General features: G+C 47.9%; 2 protein-coding genes across 4 annotated transcripts; both read left to right on the top strand.

Annotated features, from left to right (window-relative positions):
• Window positions 1-4,914: 4,914 nt before the first annotated feature.
• Window positions 4,915-8,380, top strand: LOC143016313 (E3 ubiquitin-protein ligase TRIM21-like). 2 transcript variants are annotated; one of them, XM_076170578.1, is made up of 2 exons: window positions 4,915-5,588; window positions 6,325-8,380. In XM_076170578.1, the coding sequence occupies exons 1-2, from the start codon at window positions 5,153-5,155 to the stop codon at window positions 7,968-7,970; spliced, it is 2,082 nt and encodes a 693-aa protein (XP_076026693.1). In that variant the 5' UTR covers window positions 4,915-5,152; the 3' UTR covers window positions 7,971-8,380. The 2 variants fall into 2 exon arrangements, with proteins under 2 accessions (XP_076026693.1, XP_076026694.1); XM_076170579.1 differs by having other exon boundaries at window positions 6,328-8,380.
• A 989-nt stretch (window positions 8,381-9,369) lies between these two features.
• Window positions 9,370-13,245, top strand: LOC143016314 (E3 ubiquitin-protein ligase TRIM39-like). Of its 2 annotated transcripts, none has more exons than XM_076170580.1 (2): window positions 9,370-10,456; window positions 11,193-13,245. In XM_076170580.1, exons 1-2 carry the CDS (start codon window positions 10,219-10,221, stop codon window positions 12,833-12,835), a joined length of 1,881 nt encoding a protein of 626 aa, XP_076026695.1. In that variant the 5' UTR covers window positions 9,370-10,218; the 3' UTR covers window positions 12,836-13,245. The 2 variants fall into 2 exon arrangements, with proteins under 2 accessions (XP_076026695.1, XP_076026696.1); XM_076170581.1 differs by having other exon boundaries at window positions 11,196-13,245.
• Window positions 13,246-13,991: the final 746 nt, after the last annotated feature.

Here is a 13,991-nt window from a genome sequence, read left to right on the forward strand (position 1 = left end):
AGGGAAGGAAGAGGAGGATGAGATCAGGTCTACAATGTAGTCTAGGATCAGATCAGGTCTACAATGTAGTCTAGGATCAGATCAGGTCTACAATGTAGTCTAGGATCAGATCAGGTCTACAATGTAGTCTAGGATCAGATCAGGTCTCACCCAAACCCTGGAGAGGTGGGGAATCAGGCTGTGAGGGTCGACTGAGGTGGAGGAACAGAAGAGCCTGAAGCCACTCTGACTCAGTGTTCAAACGTGTGTGTGTGTGTGTGTGTGTGTGTCTGGCTGGCTGGCTGGCTGGCTGGCTGGCAGCTGGATTCACAAAATGGACACTGGCAAGAAACCTACATGTTTCCTGCTGGGAAAGGAAGCCTGTCTGTCTCACTTCCTGTCTTTTCTATCAGAGAAGTCGCTCAGATGTGAGTCACTTCTATCCAGACGTCTGCTGGTCAGATGTTGCTGTTGAACATCTTCTCTGTGTATGTGAGAGCTCATTTAGACCTGAAACACAGTGACTGATGTGACTGAGCGTGTGGTCCTCATTGAGGTCCTCAGGTGATGAGCTGACCTGCTCCTCTACAGGCTCCTGATGGACTCGCATGTATTTCCATGTATGTGCCTCCTACATGTCTGCCCACTGGGGTCCACACACACACACACACACACACACACACACACACACACACACGGAGGATCAAATTCAGAAGATGGCCAAAAACATTAGTGTTGCTTGTTGTGTTCTGGTTCTGGTTCTGGACGGTTGAAGGACGAGCTGCAGTACTCACTGTGAACTTTGGAGCCTCCAGTGAGGCCGGAAGCAGCAGAGCAGAGACTTTCTTCTGTGGCCGCCTCTCCAGTGGCAGACACACAGATGAACACATGTGTAACTAATCTGCATCTGATCTTCTTCACAGTCGGCCTTTCCCTCATTTAAACACTCCGGTGCCAAAGCGATCAGTGGAGAGACAATTACAAAGTTTAAAGTCTGGCTGGCTCTGGAATGATGATCAGATGTTGAACATGTGAGCGGTTTAGTTCCTGTGGTGCAGAAACAGAGAGATGTGCCGGATCAGACGCTTTGTGTTGTTGTCCTGAGGAACATGCAGCTTTACGAGCTGTCGCCATGGAGACGGCCAAAACATGGTCAGTACAATTTGCAGATGAACCAAATCTGCTTCCCACCCGCTCCATTTGTCCAGCACTGCAGCGCCGCTCAGTGGAGAGTCTGGGTCACTGCCTTGATTTCAGGAAACCCGGAAGTCCCTTTATTAGTGGGATGTTCATTTTTCTGACGATCATTTACATTTTAACCATAAAAAAGAAGTCATCAAACGCTGTGTGATTAAAGTGCACATTAATGATGCAGGAGAGGATTAATGGCTCGTTTTCATTCAGTGAGAGTGAACATGAAGGAGGTAGTTTCAGGCTCTGCTGGAGTTAATTGGCTGCGCTTGAGTTAAGCGAATGAGCAGGAAGATGCAAAGATAACAGAGAGGCTGAGCGGTGGCGGCGGCCTGGTGTGCTGAGTTTCCATCCTGGTCCCTCAGGTCTCATACACACGTAAACCTGCTGAAGACGTTTCTGTAACTCCATCCTGTCGCCAATCTGAGAGACGCCAACGTCCAGAAACGACTAATCCAGATGAAGCTCAGCCACAGAAAGTGAGAGAGGGAACTACCTTCTGTACTGGACCTCAGGGGTCCTCATGGGCCGGCCTGTGGGTTCAGGACTGCAGCCACGAGGTCAAACCGATGATCCTTCAGGGGTTAACATCACATTCTTACTGTGGAATACTATGAATTTAAACCTGACTCATATTTCTCCTTAATAGCAGCACACACACACACACACACAGACACTCAGTGCTTGATGAACTCTTGACTTTCATATTTCCATCTCCAGCCATTTGTAACAATCCTCATGTTTACATTTCAGGCTCCTCCTCCATCCTTCCCTTGCTGTCTATCCCAGTGTCCTTGTTTGGTGGCCAAGGTGAGAAGGGAATGAAGGCAGGAGAGCAAAGAGGTTAGCAGACGCTCCATCAGGCCTCTGCTGCATGAATCCACAAACATCTGGCAAAGAGATGGAGGGATGGAGGGATGAAGAGATGGAGGGATGGAGGGACCCCGCTCGCTTTTAGGTGCCTTACACCTTCAGTGTAGTTGGAGATACATAAATATACACCCCTGCACTCTTGGACCTAAATGGATTCCAAAGCCGCAGCCAAGAACAATACTGGTAACCAGGGACATGTTGAGGCTCGGATGTTCTCTGCTTCACCACTGACAGAACCTTTCCCTGCATTATTCTGCATAACCGTCTCCATGTTGGACGTGAACCACGAGCCACAGACGGTCTGAAGCACGCAGACGCACCGGGCATGATGCTGCTAGACTTTGAGACGAGGCAAACACCTTCCACTAATAACAAGCTCCTCATCTGGGAGGAATTCATCTGAGCTGAACGTGGTAATGACAAGTGACAGCCTGGAGATGTTGCTGGTGTTGCTCCCAGATTGAAGACGTTCAATTATTTGGGTGTCAAATTCCTTCAAACTCTGCACTGCGACGTGTGCAGATCCAGAGGAGTGATGTTCTTACTCTCCAGGTTTGCTGTGTGATCGTGCAACCGCCAAGCTGAGGAGTGAACGCCGGCTTGTCTGAGGACCTATCAACTATCCATCCATCAGCTCTCAGTGTGCAGGGTAGTGAGGGGGCAGATCATCTTCCAGGTCACAGCTTTGACACACTGAGGTCAGATCCCAGGATGGAGGTGAAGTTGTTCGGCATCATGAGAGCTTCCTGTCTGTCTGCCCTGGGAGGCTCTCTGGCGTTAAAGAGGCAGAGGGTGGATGAGGAGGTGGGTGGAAATGGGAATGCCTCCTGGTCCTGGAAAGGTTTAGGAATGTGCTGAACGCCACCTCCAGGCTCCGGGGGAACCGGAACCCCGACAGTGATTTGTTCATTAATGTTGTCCAGGTACGTAGGCTGGAGTCTCAGGAGGCCGAAGGAGGCGGAGATGATCGGTGTGATGTTATAGAGCGACACACTCCGAGTGCTCTGGCCTCAGCTAACCTGTCCCAGAGAAGCAGAGGTTCATGGGTAAAGACTCACATGTGATCTACAGCCCATCAGCTGACCCATACCTCCCTCAGGAAAGATGCTGGGAACATCACTCACACTCTCTCACCTCTGTCTGAGCACCGTCCTGTTGTCCTCGATAGTCAGAAGGTCCTCCTGGTCCCTGGTGAAGATCTCAAAGGCCTCTTGCTTCCCTACAGACAGCTGAGGACCTGAAGGAGAGCATGAGGAGAAGCAGCCATCACACAGGCTCCATTCAGTGCCTTCTCTTTCCCACAGTTGCAGGTACTCAAACCCAATCTGGCGGCCAGATGCCTCTCTCCCTCCTGAGCCCTGCTGGTTCTGATGGCCCCCCACAGATCTCCTAATCAGCCTCCCATTCAGGTTTACAGAGACATCAGCACACATTTGGTAAAGTTGAGATCCATGAAGTTTGTGTGGACATCATTAAATCTTTACAGACTTGTAATATTGTTTAATGAACGTTTTTATGAAGGCCGCACACATCTGCTTTAGATAATCAGCATCAGCACAAACATAAACACTGATCCTGATGCTGTGAGGGTTTCCTCAAACTGTGAACGTGTTAACGATTGAATGTGAGGGTATTGAGTAAAGGTTGATCAACTTCACTTCTCATGAGAAAGAGCCCAAGGTTCTGCATGTCGGGAAGTAGATCACGTTCCTCGTGTCGATCGCGTTCCCCCGTGTCGTGGAAAACCTGAAACTTCACAGTGATTTCCAATGAATCCTGCTCATATTTGTGGCCTTTAGCAGACGGTATTCTAACAGAAGATGCACGAGACACACGAGACAGGAACTCAAGTGAGATTAATTGTAGTACAGTTTGGAATTTTGTTTCTTTATTTTTGGAAGTTGCTGATTGAATCCAGCAGGCGTCTGGCAGGAAAACGCCGCTGCGGCCAAACCCAACAAATCTATCAGAGGGGTTCTGAGGGAAACGGCACTCGGCTCCACTCTTGTAAAAAAGCAACATTCCAGGAATGTCTAAGAGTGACATGACATCATATTATGTTGTACTAACATCATTTGTGGGATAATGAGATCACAGGTTCCTCAGGCCAACTTTCCTCATTCTCCTTTTCCAAGCTTTGAGTGCTGACAAACCACAGAGGTCTGCAGGGGAGGAATGTGTCCGCTCTATTGTTGCTGCTTCAACAGATTTGAGAAATGAAATACCAGCAACGTCTGACTGCACTGTTCCATCACGTGTGAGTGAGTGTGAGTGTGCGTGTGGTGGCTCTCTCTCCTGATTGCACATGGAGTTCACCTGGCCCCTGATCTCCACCTGTTCCTTGTCTGCCATCAGGAGAGCCGCTCCTCTTCTCTGCCTGCCTGCTAGCTCATCACTTCCTGTTTGTCAGATTACTGATGCTTGTATAAGACATTGGGACTTGAAACAATCTTCATATTTATGTTAGTGGATTAGTGTGTCTGTGTGTGTGCGTACTTAATGTGTATGTATACGTGTGTGTGTACATTTGCAGTTTACAGAGTGAACCTGGGACTTGTTAAGATTGATGAGATGTTTTCTGCTTCTTGTGTTTGCTTCCTTCAGTCAGTGGTGAATGTGTTCTTAGTTGTGTTATCACTGCTTCATGTCTTTGCTGTGGTGTGTGTGTTTGTGTGCTGGCAGATCTGCAGACGTGGACGCAGGAATCTGTTCTTCTTCTTCTTTAAAGCTCATGCATGATGGATCATCAGGAGGAGACCACCACTTTGGATAAATGTCTCCATGGTCTTTAGAGTAACGCAGCTAAAGGGCTGGACTATTAAAGTGCAGGGACAGAGACATTCATCCAGTTGTAGCAGATCATCATGTGTTCCATATGACCCAGGGTGGATCATGGTACCGGTCCAGTCCGTGAGCAGGTCCTCATTCTGGTGTCAGCTGGCTCAGGACGTCTCTGGTTGAGCTCCCACACCTGAGGCTCTACATCAGGGGTGGGGAACCTTTTTCCTTTCCTCCAGCCCTCAGGAGCCTCACTAGATTATTGACACCAAGCTTTTGTTGATTAAGATACTTTATTTATCATGTTACATGCAATTCACGAGCAAATCACATGCAATTGAAATTTGTCGTGCGACCTCTTACACATCACACACACACACACACACACACACAGACACAGACACAGACACAGACACACACACACACACACACACACACACAAACACATGCATTACAGAGGGGGGTGCAGGGCAGCCATTCTACGGCGCCCCTGGAGCAGTTGGGGGTTCGGTGCCTTGCTCACAGGCACATCGGCAGTGCCCTGGAGGCAAACTGGCAACTCACAAGCTACCAGTCTACACAGAGGTTCCCCACCCCTACATTCAACGATAGAAAGAGGCGGAGCATCAACCAGATGATCCTCCAGAGAAACAGAAAGAGAGTCAGAGAGTCAGAGAGCAGAGCTGCAGTCGACTGGACTGAAGCAGAAGAGAAGCCAGAGGATCAGAAGTTTGTCCACAGCACAGCAGCGTCTCAGCCAAACTCAGGTGAGTCCAGACACAATCAAGAGTGTTTGAGCAGCAAGAAGCCCAAAGCTGAGCTGCTCTCACACGGCTCACTTCACTCCTTCATTCTAAAAGGCTTCACTCATGTTTCAGTGTTCACACGCTGCTGCTTGTAGACAAACCAGCAATGGATCGGCCTTTTTCCTCACGTTTACACCGTCAGAACGGGAAAAGAGCGGCAGAAAGTGAGCAGCAGGAAGTGTGTGTGTTTAGCTGCGTCAGTGAGTCAGTGAGACACACACACAACAACAGGAAGTGAAGTGAATGCAGCCTGTAGTCACGTCAACTTTAACAGAGTCAGAATAGAAGCAAAGAGACAAAAGCTTCATTTCTGTCCTGATCAATATTCATTCAATCCTAATGATTGATCTCTGGACCTTTCCCACTCTAACACGTCATGCTAACACGCTAACTGTTACATTTGATACGCAGCACAAACTAGAACCAAGTCCACCAACACAGAGCTGAGACTGAAGTTCAGGATTTGACCTTTAGATTGAGGTCACAGCCGTGGTTTCCCCTCTGACGCCCCCACAGTCAGAACCATGTAACTACAGCTAGGTTGTGTCTCCATGTGTCATTCCTTGAATGTAGTCAGATGTTGATCACTGAGGAGCTTTAAAGCTGCTGCTGTGGTTCCAGACTCTTAGTTCTGTTAGACTCTCAGTGATCGTGGCATTCCAGAGTTGTTGTCCCTCATTGTCTCCTTTGTTCTCAGCAGACATGTCTGCTGCCAGCCGTCTGCAGTCTGAAGATCAGTTCCTGTGCTCCATCTGTCTGGACGTCTTCACTGATCCAGTCTCCACATCATGTGGACACAACTTCTGCAGAACCTGCATCACTCAACACTGGGACAGCAACGTCCAGTGTGTGTGTCCTCTGTGTAAGAAGATGTTCCACACAAGACCTGAGCTGGAGGTTAACAGGCTCCTTTCTGAGATGGCTGCTGAGTTCAGACAGTCGAGGCAAAACGAAGCCAGCAGAAGATCAGAGGAACCAGCTGCCAAACCAGGAGAAGTTCAGTGTGACGTCTGCCCTGGAACCAAACTAAAGGCCATCAAGTCCTGCCTGAAGTGTGAGGCCTCCTACTGTCAGACTCATCTGGAGCCTCATCTGACAGCAGCACGCCTGAGATCACACCAGCTGATCCATCCTGTGGACAACCTGGAGGACAGGATGTGTAAGAAGCACAAGAAATCTCTGGAGCTCTTCTGCAAGACCGACCAGACCTGTGTGTGTCCACACTGTCCTGTTATAGACCACAGGAACCATGAGTTTGTTCCTCTGGAAGAAGGATATGAAGGAAAGAAGTCTGAGCTGGAGAAGACAGAGGCTGAAATTCAGCAGAAGATGCAGCAGACACAACTGAAGATCCAGGAGATCAACCAGTCAGAAAAGCTCAGCAGGGAAGCTGCAGACAGAAAGAAAGCAGAAGGACTTCAGATCTTCACCACTCTGAAGCAGCATGTGGCGGACATCCAGGCCGACTTCATGGAGACCGTGGAGGAGAAGCAGAGGAGCACAAAGAAACAGGCTGAAGACTTCATCAAAGAGCTGCAGCAGGAACTCTCTGAGCAGAGAGAGAGAGCTGCTGAGGTGGAGAAGCTCCTACTCTCTGAAGATCACCTCCACCTCCTCCAGAGCTTCTCATCCATCAGCTGTGCTCCTCCCACCAAGGACTGGACAGAGGTCAGAGTCCATCAAAGGTCACATGAGGGGAGCCTGGTGAAAGCTGTGGCTCAGCTGGAGGAGACCATCAGTAAGGAGGCGAAGGAGCTGCTGAAGGTGGAGCTGAAGAGGATCCAGCAGTTTGCAGTGGACGTGACTCTGGATCCTGATACAGCTTATCCTAAACTCATCCTGTCTGATGATGGGAAACAAGTTTACTGTGGTGATGTGAGGAAGAATCTCCCAGACAAACCACAGAGATTTGATTCATATTCTTGTGTTTTAGGAAAGCAGAGTTTCTCCTCTGGAAGATTCTACTTTGAGGTTCAGGTCAAAGGAAAGACTAAGTGGGATGTAGGAGTGACCAGAGAGACGAGTGAGAGGAAGGGAGTCTTCACACTGAGCCCTCAGGATGGTTACTGGACTGTAGGGTTGAGGAAAGAAAATGAGTACAGAGCTTGTGATGACGCTCCTGTCCCTCTGAGTCTGAAGTCAAAGCCAGAGAAGGTGGGCGTGTTTGTGGACTATGAGGAGGGTCTGATCTCCTTCTATGACGTGGATGCTGCAGCTCTGATCTTCTCCTTCACTGGCTGCTCCTTCACTCATAAGCTCCACCCATACTTTGGTCCCTGTCATAATGATGGTGGTAGAAACTCCGCCCCTCTGATCATCTCAGCTGTCAGTCACCCTGAGTAACCTGCTGGAGTTGATGTGTAATGATTCTCTGTCATTTAAGGTCCAGATGATCTGATCTTACTTTGACTTCTTCTTCTTCTTCACATACTGATTTGTCATTGATGACATCATATTTGTCTGTGATGTTTCTGGTTGCTTCTTTCTGCTGTAACACAACAATCCACCCACACTGATCTGATCTAATAACTGTTGATCAATAAATCAATACACACATGCTGCCAACTCCTCACAGAGGAACCTGATCAGAAATAAGAAGGTATTATTCTTATTGTTTTCTTGTGTTTTTATTGTTGTGATCATTGTAAATAGATCAAATGTTGGGTTGTGGTTTATGAATCAATTGATCGTTTCATTTATCTTTGTCACATTCAGGGATTTCAGGACAAAATCAATAAACACCTCTTGTGTGAGCTCCTGCTTCCTGTCAGCTGTGTCTTAAAGTGATTTCCTGTTTGACTTTCAGGTGATCAATACTGCCGGGGAGATTATGATCACAGTATAATTATTGATATGCCGTCATGGAAAGAACCTCCACCCCTGCTCTACATGCATGTTACACCTTAGACTGAAGTCTTGCTGTCACATGATCACAGATACCAGACGTCTCTGCAGCTTTGTGTAGCAGGGAGAGCAGAGCCAGAGCAGCTCCTGCAGAGGGACAGGACCTCAGACCTCATCCCTCAGGTCTCCAGTCAGGCCAAGCCCACTTAGCACACGTCTGCATGCTCAGCAGTGTGTCTCCAGTGGTGTGATGGATCCAGCTCTGGTGCTCCAGTCGGGTCTGAACCCTGTCTCTTGTGTTTACATTGGGAGGTTCTGGGCTCCTGGTTCCTCCTTCATGTTCCACAGAGCGTTATGGGTTTAGACTCATCTGCTTTACATCCTCAACAAGTAACAGGTTTAACATGCTGCTCTGCCTCACGCCGCTCTGCCTCACGCTGCTCTCTTGACACGACTGCAGCAGAAGGAAACTCCTACCTGCATCACTGAGGACGTTGTTTAGAAACGGGCCAGAGGACGGAGCTGAGGGACGCTGGACTCTTCATCATGAAGTCAAATCCTCAAATTAAGGATTTGCCAAAGATTTAAAAATGTCTGGACAGGCACAATGAAAATGTGGGGCTGGACTATTAAAGTGCAGGGACAGAGACATAAATCCAGTTGTAGCAGATCATCATGTGTTCTATATGACCCAGGGTGGATCATGGTACCGGTCCAGTCCGTGAGCAGGTCCTCATTCTGCTGTCAGCTGGCTCAGGACGTCTCTGGTTGAGCTCCCACACTTGAGGCTCTACATCAGGGGTCTTGCACCCTCTCTTACACATCAAACACACACACAAACACACACACACACGCATTACAGAGGGGGGTGCAGGGCAGCCATTCTACAGTGCCCTGGAGCAGTTGGTGGTTTGGTGCCTTGCTCACAGGCACCGCGGCAGTGCCCTGGAGGCAAACTGGCAACTCACAAGCTACCATTCCACTACTTGGTCCACACGGGGACTCGACATGCGATCCTCCAGCTGAGTCTTACTATGGACTGAGCTACTGCCGCCCCCAGTAGCGGGGGGAACGGACGGGCCGGAGGTTCCCCCCCTCTGTGTAACGGGTTAATAAGTTACGTAATAAATAGTTAAGTTATATTGGTATATATATTGTTAAATCCTGCGGAAATGGATGAGGGCTTTTATTTTGGTAGTCAGTGTCTGTTTGGCACGTCAGTGGCATTGTGGGTAATCTGTGTCAGAATCAATGTCTTCTGTCTGCAGGTAGTTTTGGTAGAAATGCGGTCCGCAATAAATGTTATTAAATCTTATTTTCGTAACATTGTATGTGTTTTATGTATCCTGTTGTGAAATATTATTATTACCTCCTTTGTGAATCGTATTTGTGTGATGTTACATCGTTTTGTAACTTTAATTTGGTTTTGTAGTTTCGTTTGCTCTGGAATCACGTGTTCACTTTAGTTTTATATTTTAATATGATATTTATTCCGTTTAGGCGGACCATATTTCGTCGTTGTTCCCGACTCATACCTGTGCTTATTCGTCATGTAGTGTTCTGTATTCCGTGTGAATTGTGTGTTTAACTCGTTTAATTCTTTCATTTGTTTTACGTTCGGGGTGTAGTACCTTTTATGGCCACAGGGGTTTATTTCTTCGGCATTATTGTCTATATCAAGTATTGTTAATTAGATTGTTTTGTAAATAAGTAATAATATAAATAAGTGTTTTGCTATACTTACGTTATGAATAAAGTTCCATTCACACCAGATGCAAGCTCCTTATTAATGCAAGACACAGCGCAGGTTACACCTGCATTAAACTATAGAAAGAGGCGGAGCATCAACCAGGTGATCCTCCAGAGAAACAGAAAGAGAGTCAGAGAGTCAGAGAGCAGAGCTGCAGTCGACTGGACTGAAGCAGAAGAGAAGCCAGAGGATCAGAAGTTTGTCCACAGCACAGCAGCGTCTCAGCCAAACTCAGGTGAGTCCAGACACAATCAAGAGTGTTTGAGCAGCAAGAAGCCCAAAGCTGAGCTGCTCTCACACGGCTCACTTCACTCCTTCATTCTAAAAGGCTTCACTCATGTTTCAGTGTTCACACGCTGCTGCTTGTAGACAAACCAGCAATGGATCGGCCTTTTTCCTCACGTTTACACCGTCAGAACGGGAAAAGAGCGGCAGAAAGTGAGCAGCAGGAAGTGTGTGTGTTTAGCTGCGTCAGTGAGTCAGTGAGACACACACACAACAACAGGAAGTGAAGTGAATGCAGCCTGTAGTCACGTCAACTTTAACAGAGTCAGAATAGAAGCAAAGAGACAAAAGCTTCATTTCTGTCCTGATCAATATTGATTCAATCCTAATGATTGATCTCTGGACCTTTCCCACTCTAACACGTCATGCTAACACGCTAACTGTTACATTTGATACGCAGCACAAACTAGAACCAAGTCCACCAACACAGAGCTGAGACTGAAGTTCAGGATTTGACCTTTAGATTGAGGTCACAGCCGTGGTTTCCCCTCTGACGCCCCCACAGTCAGAACCATGTAACTACAGCTAGGTTGTGTCTCCATGTTTCATTCCTTGAATGTAGTCAGATGTTGATCACTGAGGAGCTTTAAAGCTGCTGCTGTGGTTCCAGACTCTTAGTTCTGTTAGACTCTCAGTGATCGTGGCATTCCAGAGTTGTTGTCCCTCATTGTCTCCTTTGTTCTCAGCAGACATGTCTGCTGCCAGCCGTCTGCAGTCTGAAGATCAGTTCCTGTGCTCCATCTGTCTGGACGTCTTCACTGATCCAGTCTCCACATCATGTGGACACAACTTCTGCAGAACCTGCATCACTCAACACTGGGACAGTAACGTCCAGTGTGTGTGTCCTCTGTGTAAGAAGATGTTCCACACAAGACCTGAGCTGGAGGTTAACAGGCTCCTATCTGAAGTGGCTGCTGAGTTCAGACAGTCGAGGCAAAACGAAGCCAGCAGAAGATCAGAGGAACCAGCTGCCAAACCAGGAGAAGTTCAGTGTGACGTCTGCACTGGAACCAAACTAAAGGCCATCAAGTCCTGCCTGAAGTGTGAGGCCTCCTACTGTCAGACTCATCTGGAGCCTCATCTGACAGCAGCACGCCTGAGATCACACCAGCTGATCCATCCTGTGGACAACCTGGAGGACAGGATGTGTAAGAAGCACAAGAAACCTCTGGAGCTCTTCTGCAAGACCGACCAGACCTGTGTGTGTTCACTCTGTCCTGTTTTAGACCACAAGAACCATGAGTTTGTTCCTCTGGAGGAAGAATATGAAGGAAAGAAGTCTGAGCTGGAGAAGACAGAGGCTGAAATTCAGCAGAAGATGCAGCAGACATGTCTGAAGATCCAGGGGATCAACCAGTCAGAAAAGCTCAGCAGGGAAGCTGCAGACAGAAAGAAAGCAGAAGGACTTCAGATCTTCACCACTCTGAAACAGCATGTGGAGGACATCCAGGCCGACTTCATGGAGACCGTGGAGGAGAAGCAGAGGAGCACAAAGAAACAGGCTGAAGACTTCATCAGAGAGCTGCAGCAGGAACTCTCTGAGCAGAGAGAGAGAGCTGCTGAGGTGGAGAAGCTCCTACTCTCTGAAGATCACCTCGACCTGCTCCAGAGCTTCTCATCCATCAGCTGTGCTCCTCCCACCAAGGACTGGACAGAGGTCAGAGTCCATCAAAGGTCACATGAGGGGAGCCTGGTGAAAGCTGTGGCTCAGCTGGAGGAGACCATCAGTAAGGAGGTGAAGGAGCTGCTGAAGGTGGAGCTGAGGAGGATCCAGCAGTTTGCAGTGGACGTGACTCTGGATCCTGATACAGCTCAACCTAAACTCATCCTGTCTGATGATGGGAAACAAGTTTACTGTGGTGATGTGAGGAAGAAACTCCCAGACAAACCACAGAGATTTGAAGCTGTTTGTGTTTTAGGAAAGCAGAGTTTCTCCTCCAGAAGATTTTACTTTGAGGTTCAGGTCAAAGGAAAGACAGAGTGGGATGTAGGAGTGACCAGAGAGACGAGTGAGAGGAAGGGACGCATCACACTGAACCCTCAGCGAGGTTACTGGACTGTTATATTGAGGAATGAAGATAAGTTCTCAGCTTGTGATGACGCTCCTGTCCTTCTGAGTCTGAAGTCAAAGCCAGAGAAGGTGGGCGTGTTTGTGGACTATGAGGAGGGTCTGGTCTCCTTCTATGACGTGGATGCTGCAGCTCTGATCTTCTCCTTCACTGGCTGCTCCTTCACTCATAAGCTCCTCCCATACTTCAGTCCCTCTCCTAATCTTGGTGGTAGAAACTCCGCCCCTCTGATCATCTCAGCTGTCAGTCACCCTGAGTAACCTGCTGGAGTTGATGTGTAATGATTCTCTGTCATTTAAGGTCCAGATGATCTGATCTTACTTTGACTTCTTCTTCTTCTTCACATACTGATTTGTCATTGGTGACATCATATTTGTCTGTGATGTTTCTGGTTGCTTCTTTCTGCTGTAACACAACAATCCACCCACACTGATCTGATCTAATAACTGTTGATCAATAAATCAATACACACATGCTGCCAACTCCTCACAGATGAACCTGATCAGAAATAAGAAGGTATTATTCTTATTGTTTTCTTGTGTTTTTATTGTTGTGATCATTGTAAATAGATCAAATGTTGGGTTGTGGTTTATGAATCAATTGATCGTTTCATTTATCTTTGTCACATTCAGGGATTTCAGGACAAAATCAATAAACACCTCTTGTGTGAGCTCCTGCTTCCTGTCAGCTGTGTCTTAAAGTGATTTCCTGTTTGACTTTCAGGTGATCAATACTGCCGGGGAGATTATGATCACAGTATAATTATTGATATGCCGTCATGGAAAGAACCTCCACCCCTGCTCTACATGCATGTTACACCTTAGACTGAAGTCTTGCTGTCACATGATCACAGATACCAGACGTCTCTGCAGCTTTGTGTAGCAGGGAGAGCAGAGCCAGAGCAGCTCCTGCAGAGGGACAGGACCTCAGACCTCATCCCTCAGGTCTCCAGTCAGGCCAAGCCCACTTAGCACACGTCTGCATGCTCAGCAGTGTGTCTCCAGTGGTGTGATGGATCCAGCTCTGGTGCTCCAGTCGGGTCTGAACCCTGTCTCTTGTGTTTACATTGGGAGGTTCTGGGCTCCTGGTTCCTCCTTCATGTTCCACAGAGCGTTATGGGTTTAGACTCATCTGCTTTACATCCTCAACAAGTAACAGGTTTAACATGCTGCTCTGCCTCACGCCGCTCTGCCTCACGCTGCTCTCTTGACACGACTGCAGCAGAAGGAAACTCCTACCTGCATCACTGAGGACGTTGTTTAGAAACGGGCCAGAGGACGGAGCTGAGGGACGCTGGACTCTTCATCATGAAGTCAAATCCTCAAATTAAGGATTTGCCAAAGATTTAAAAATGTCTGGACAGGCACAATGAAAATGTGGGGCTGGACTATTAAAGTGCAGGGACAGAGACATAAA

The sequence above is a fragment of the Genypterus blacodes genome, unplaced genomic scaffold, assembly GCF_046128005.1.
Source record: "Genypterus blacodes isolate CSIRO-AG114 ecotype Tasmania unplaced genomic scaffold, CSIRO-AGI_Gbla_v1 ptg000224l_1, whole genome shotgun sequence".
NCBI classification, from domain to species: Eukaryota; Metazoa; Chordata; class Actinopteri; order Ophidiiformes; family Ophidiidae; genus Genypterus; species Genypterus blacodes.

What these genes read in the sequence shown, in the direction of transcription:
- LOC143016313 (XM_076170578.1), top strand. Translation starts at nt 5,153, where the DNA reads ATGCAATTGAAATTTGTCGTGCGACCTCTTACACATCACACACACACA. An exon ending in AGCGTCTCAGCCAAACTCAG is followed by an intron (nt 5,589 to 6,324) that starts GTGAGTCCAGAC and finishes CTTTGTTCTCAG; the next exon opens with CAGACATGTCTGCTGCCAGC.
- LOC143016314 (XM_076170580.1), top strand. Translation starts at nt 10,219, where the DNA reads ATGAATAAAGTTCCATTCACACCAGATGCAAGCTCCTTATTAATGCAA. An exon ending in AGCGTCTCAGCCAAACTCAG is followed by an intron (nt 10,457 to 11,192) that starts GTGAGTCCAGAC and finishes CTTTGTTCTCAG; the next exon opens with CAGACATGTCTGCTGCCAGC.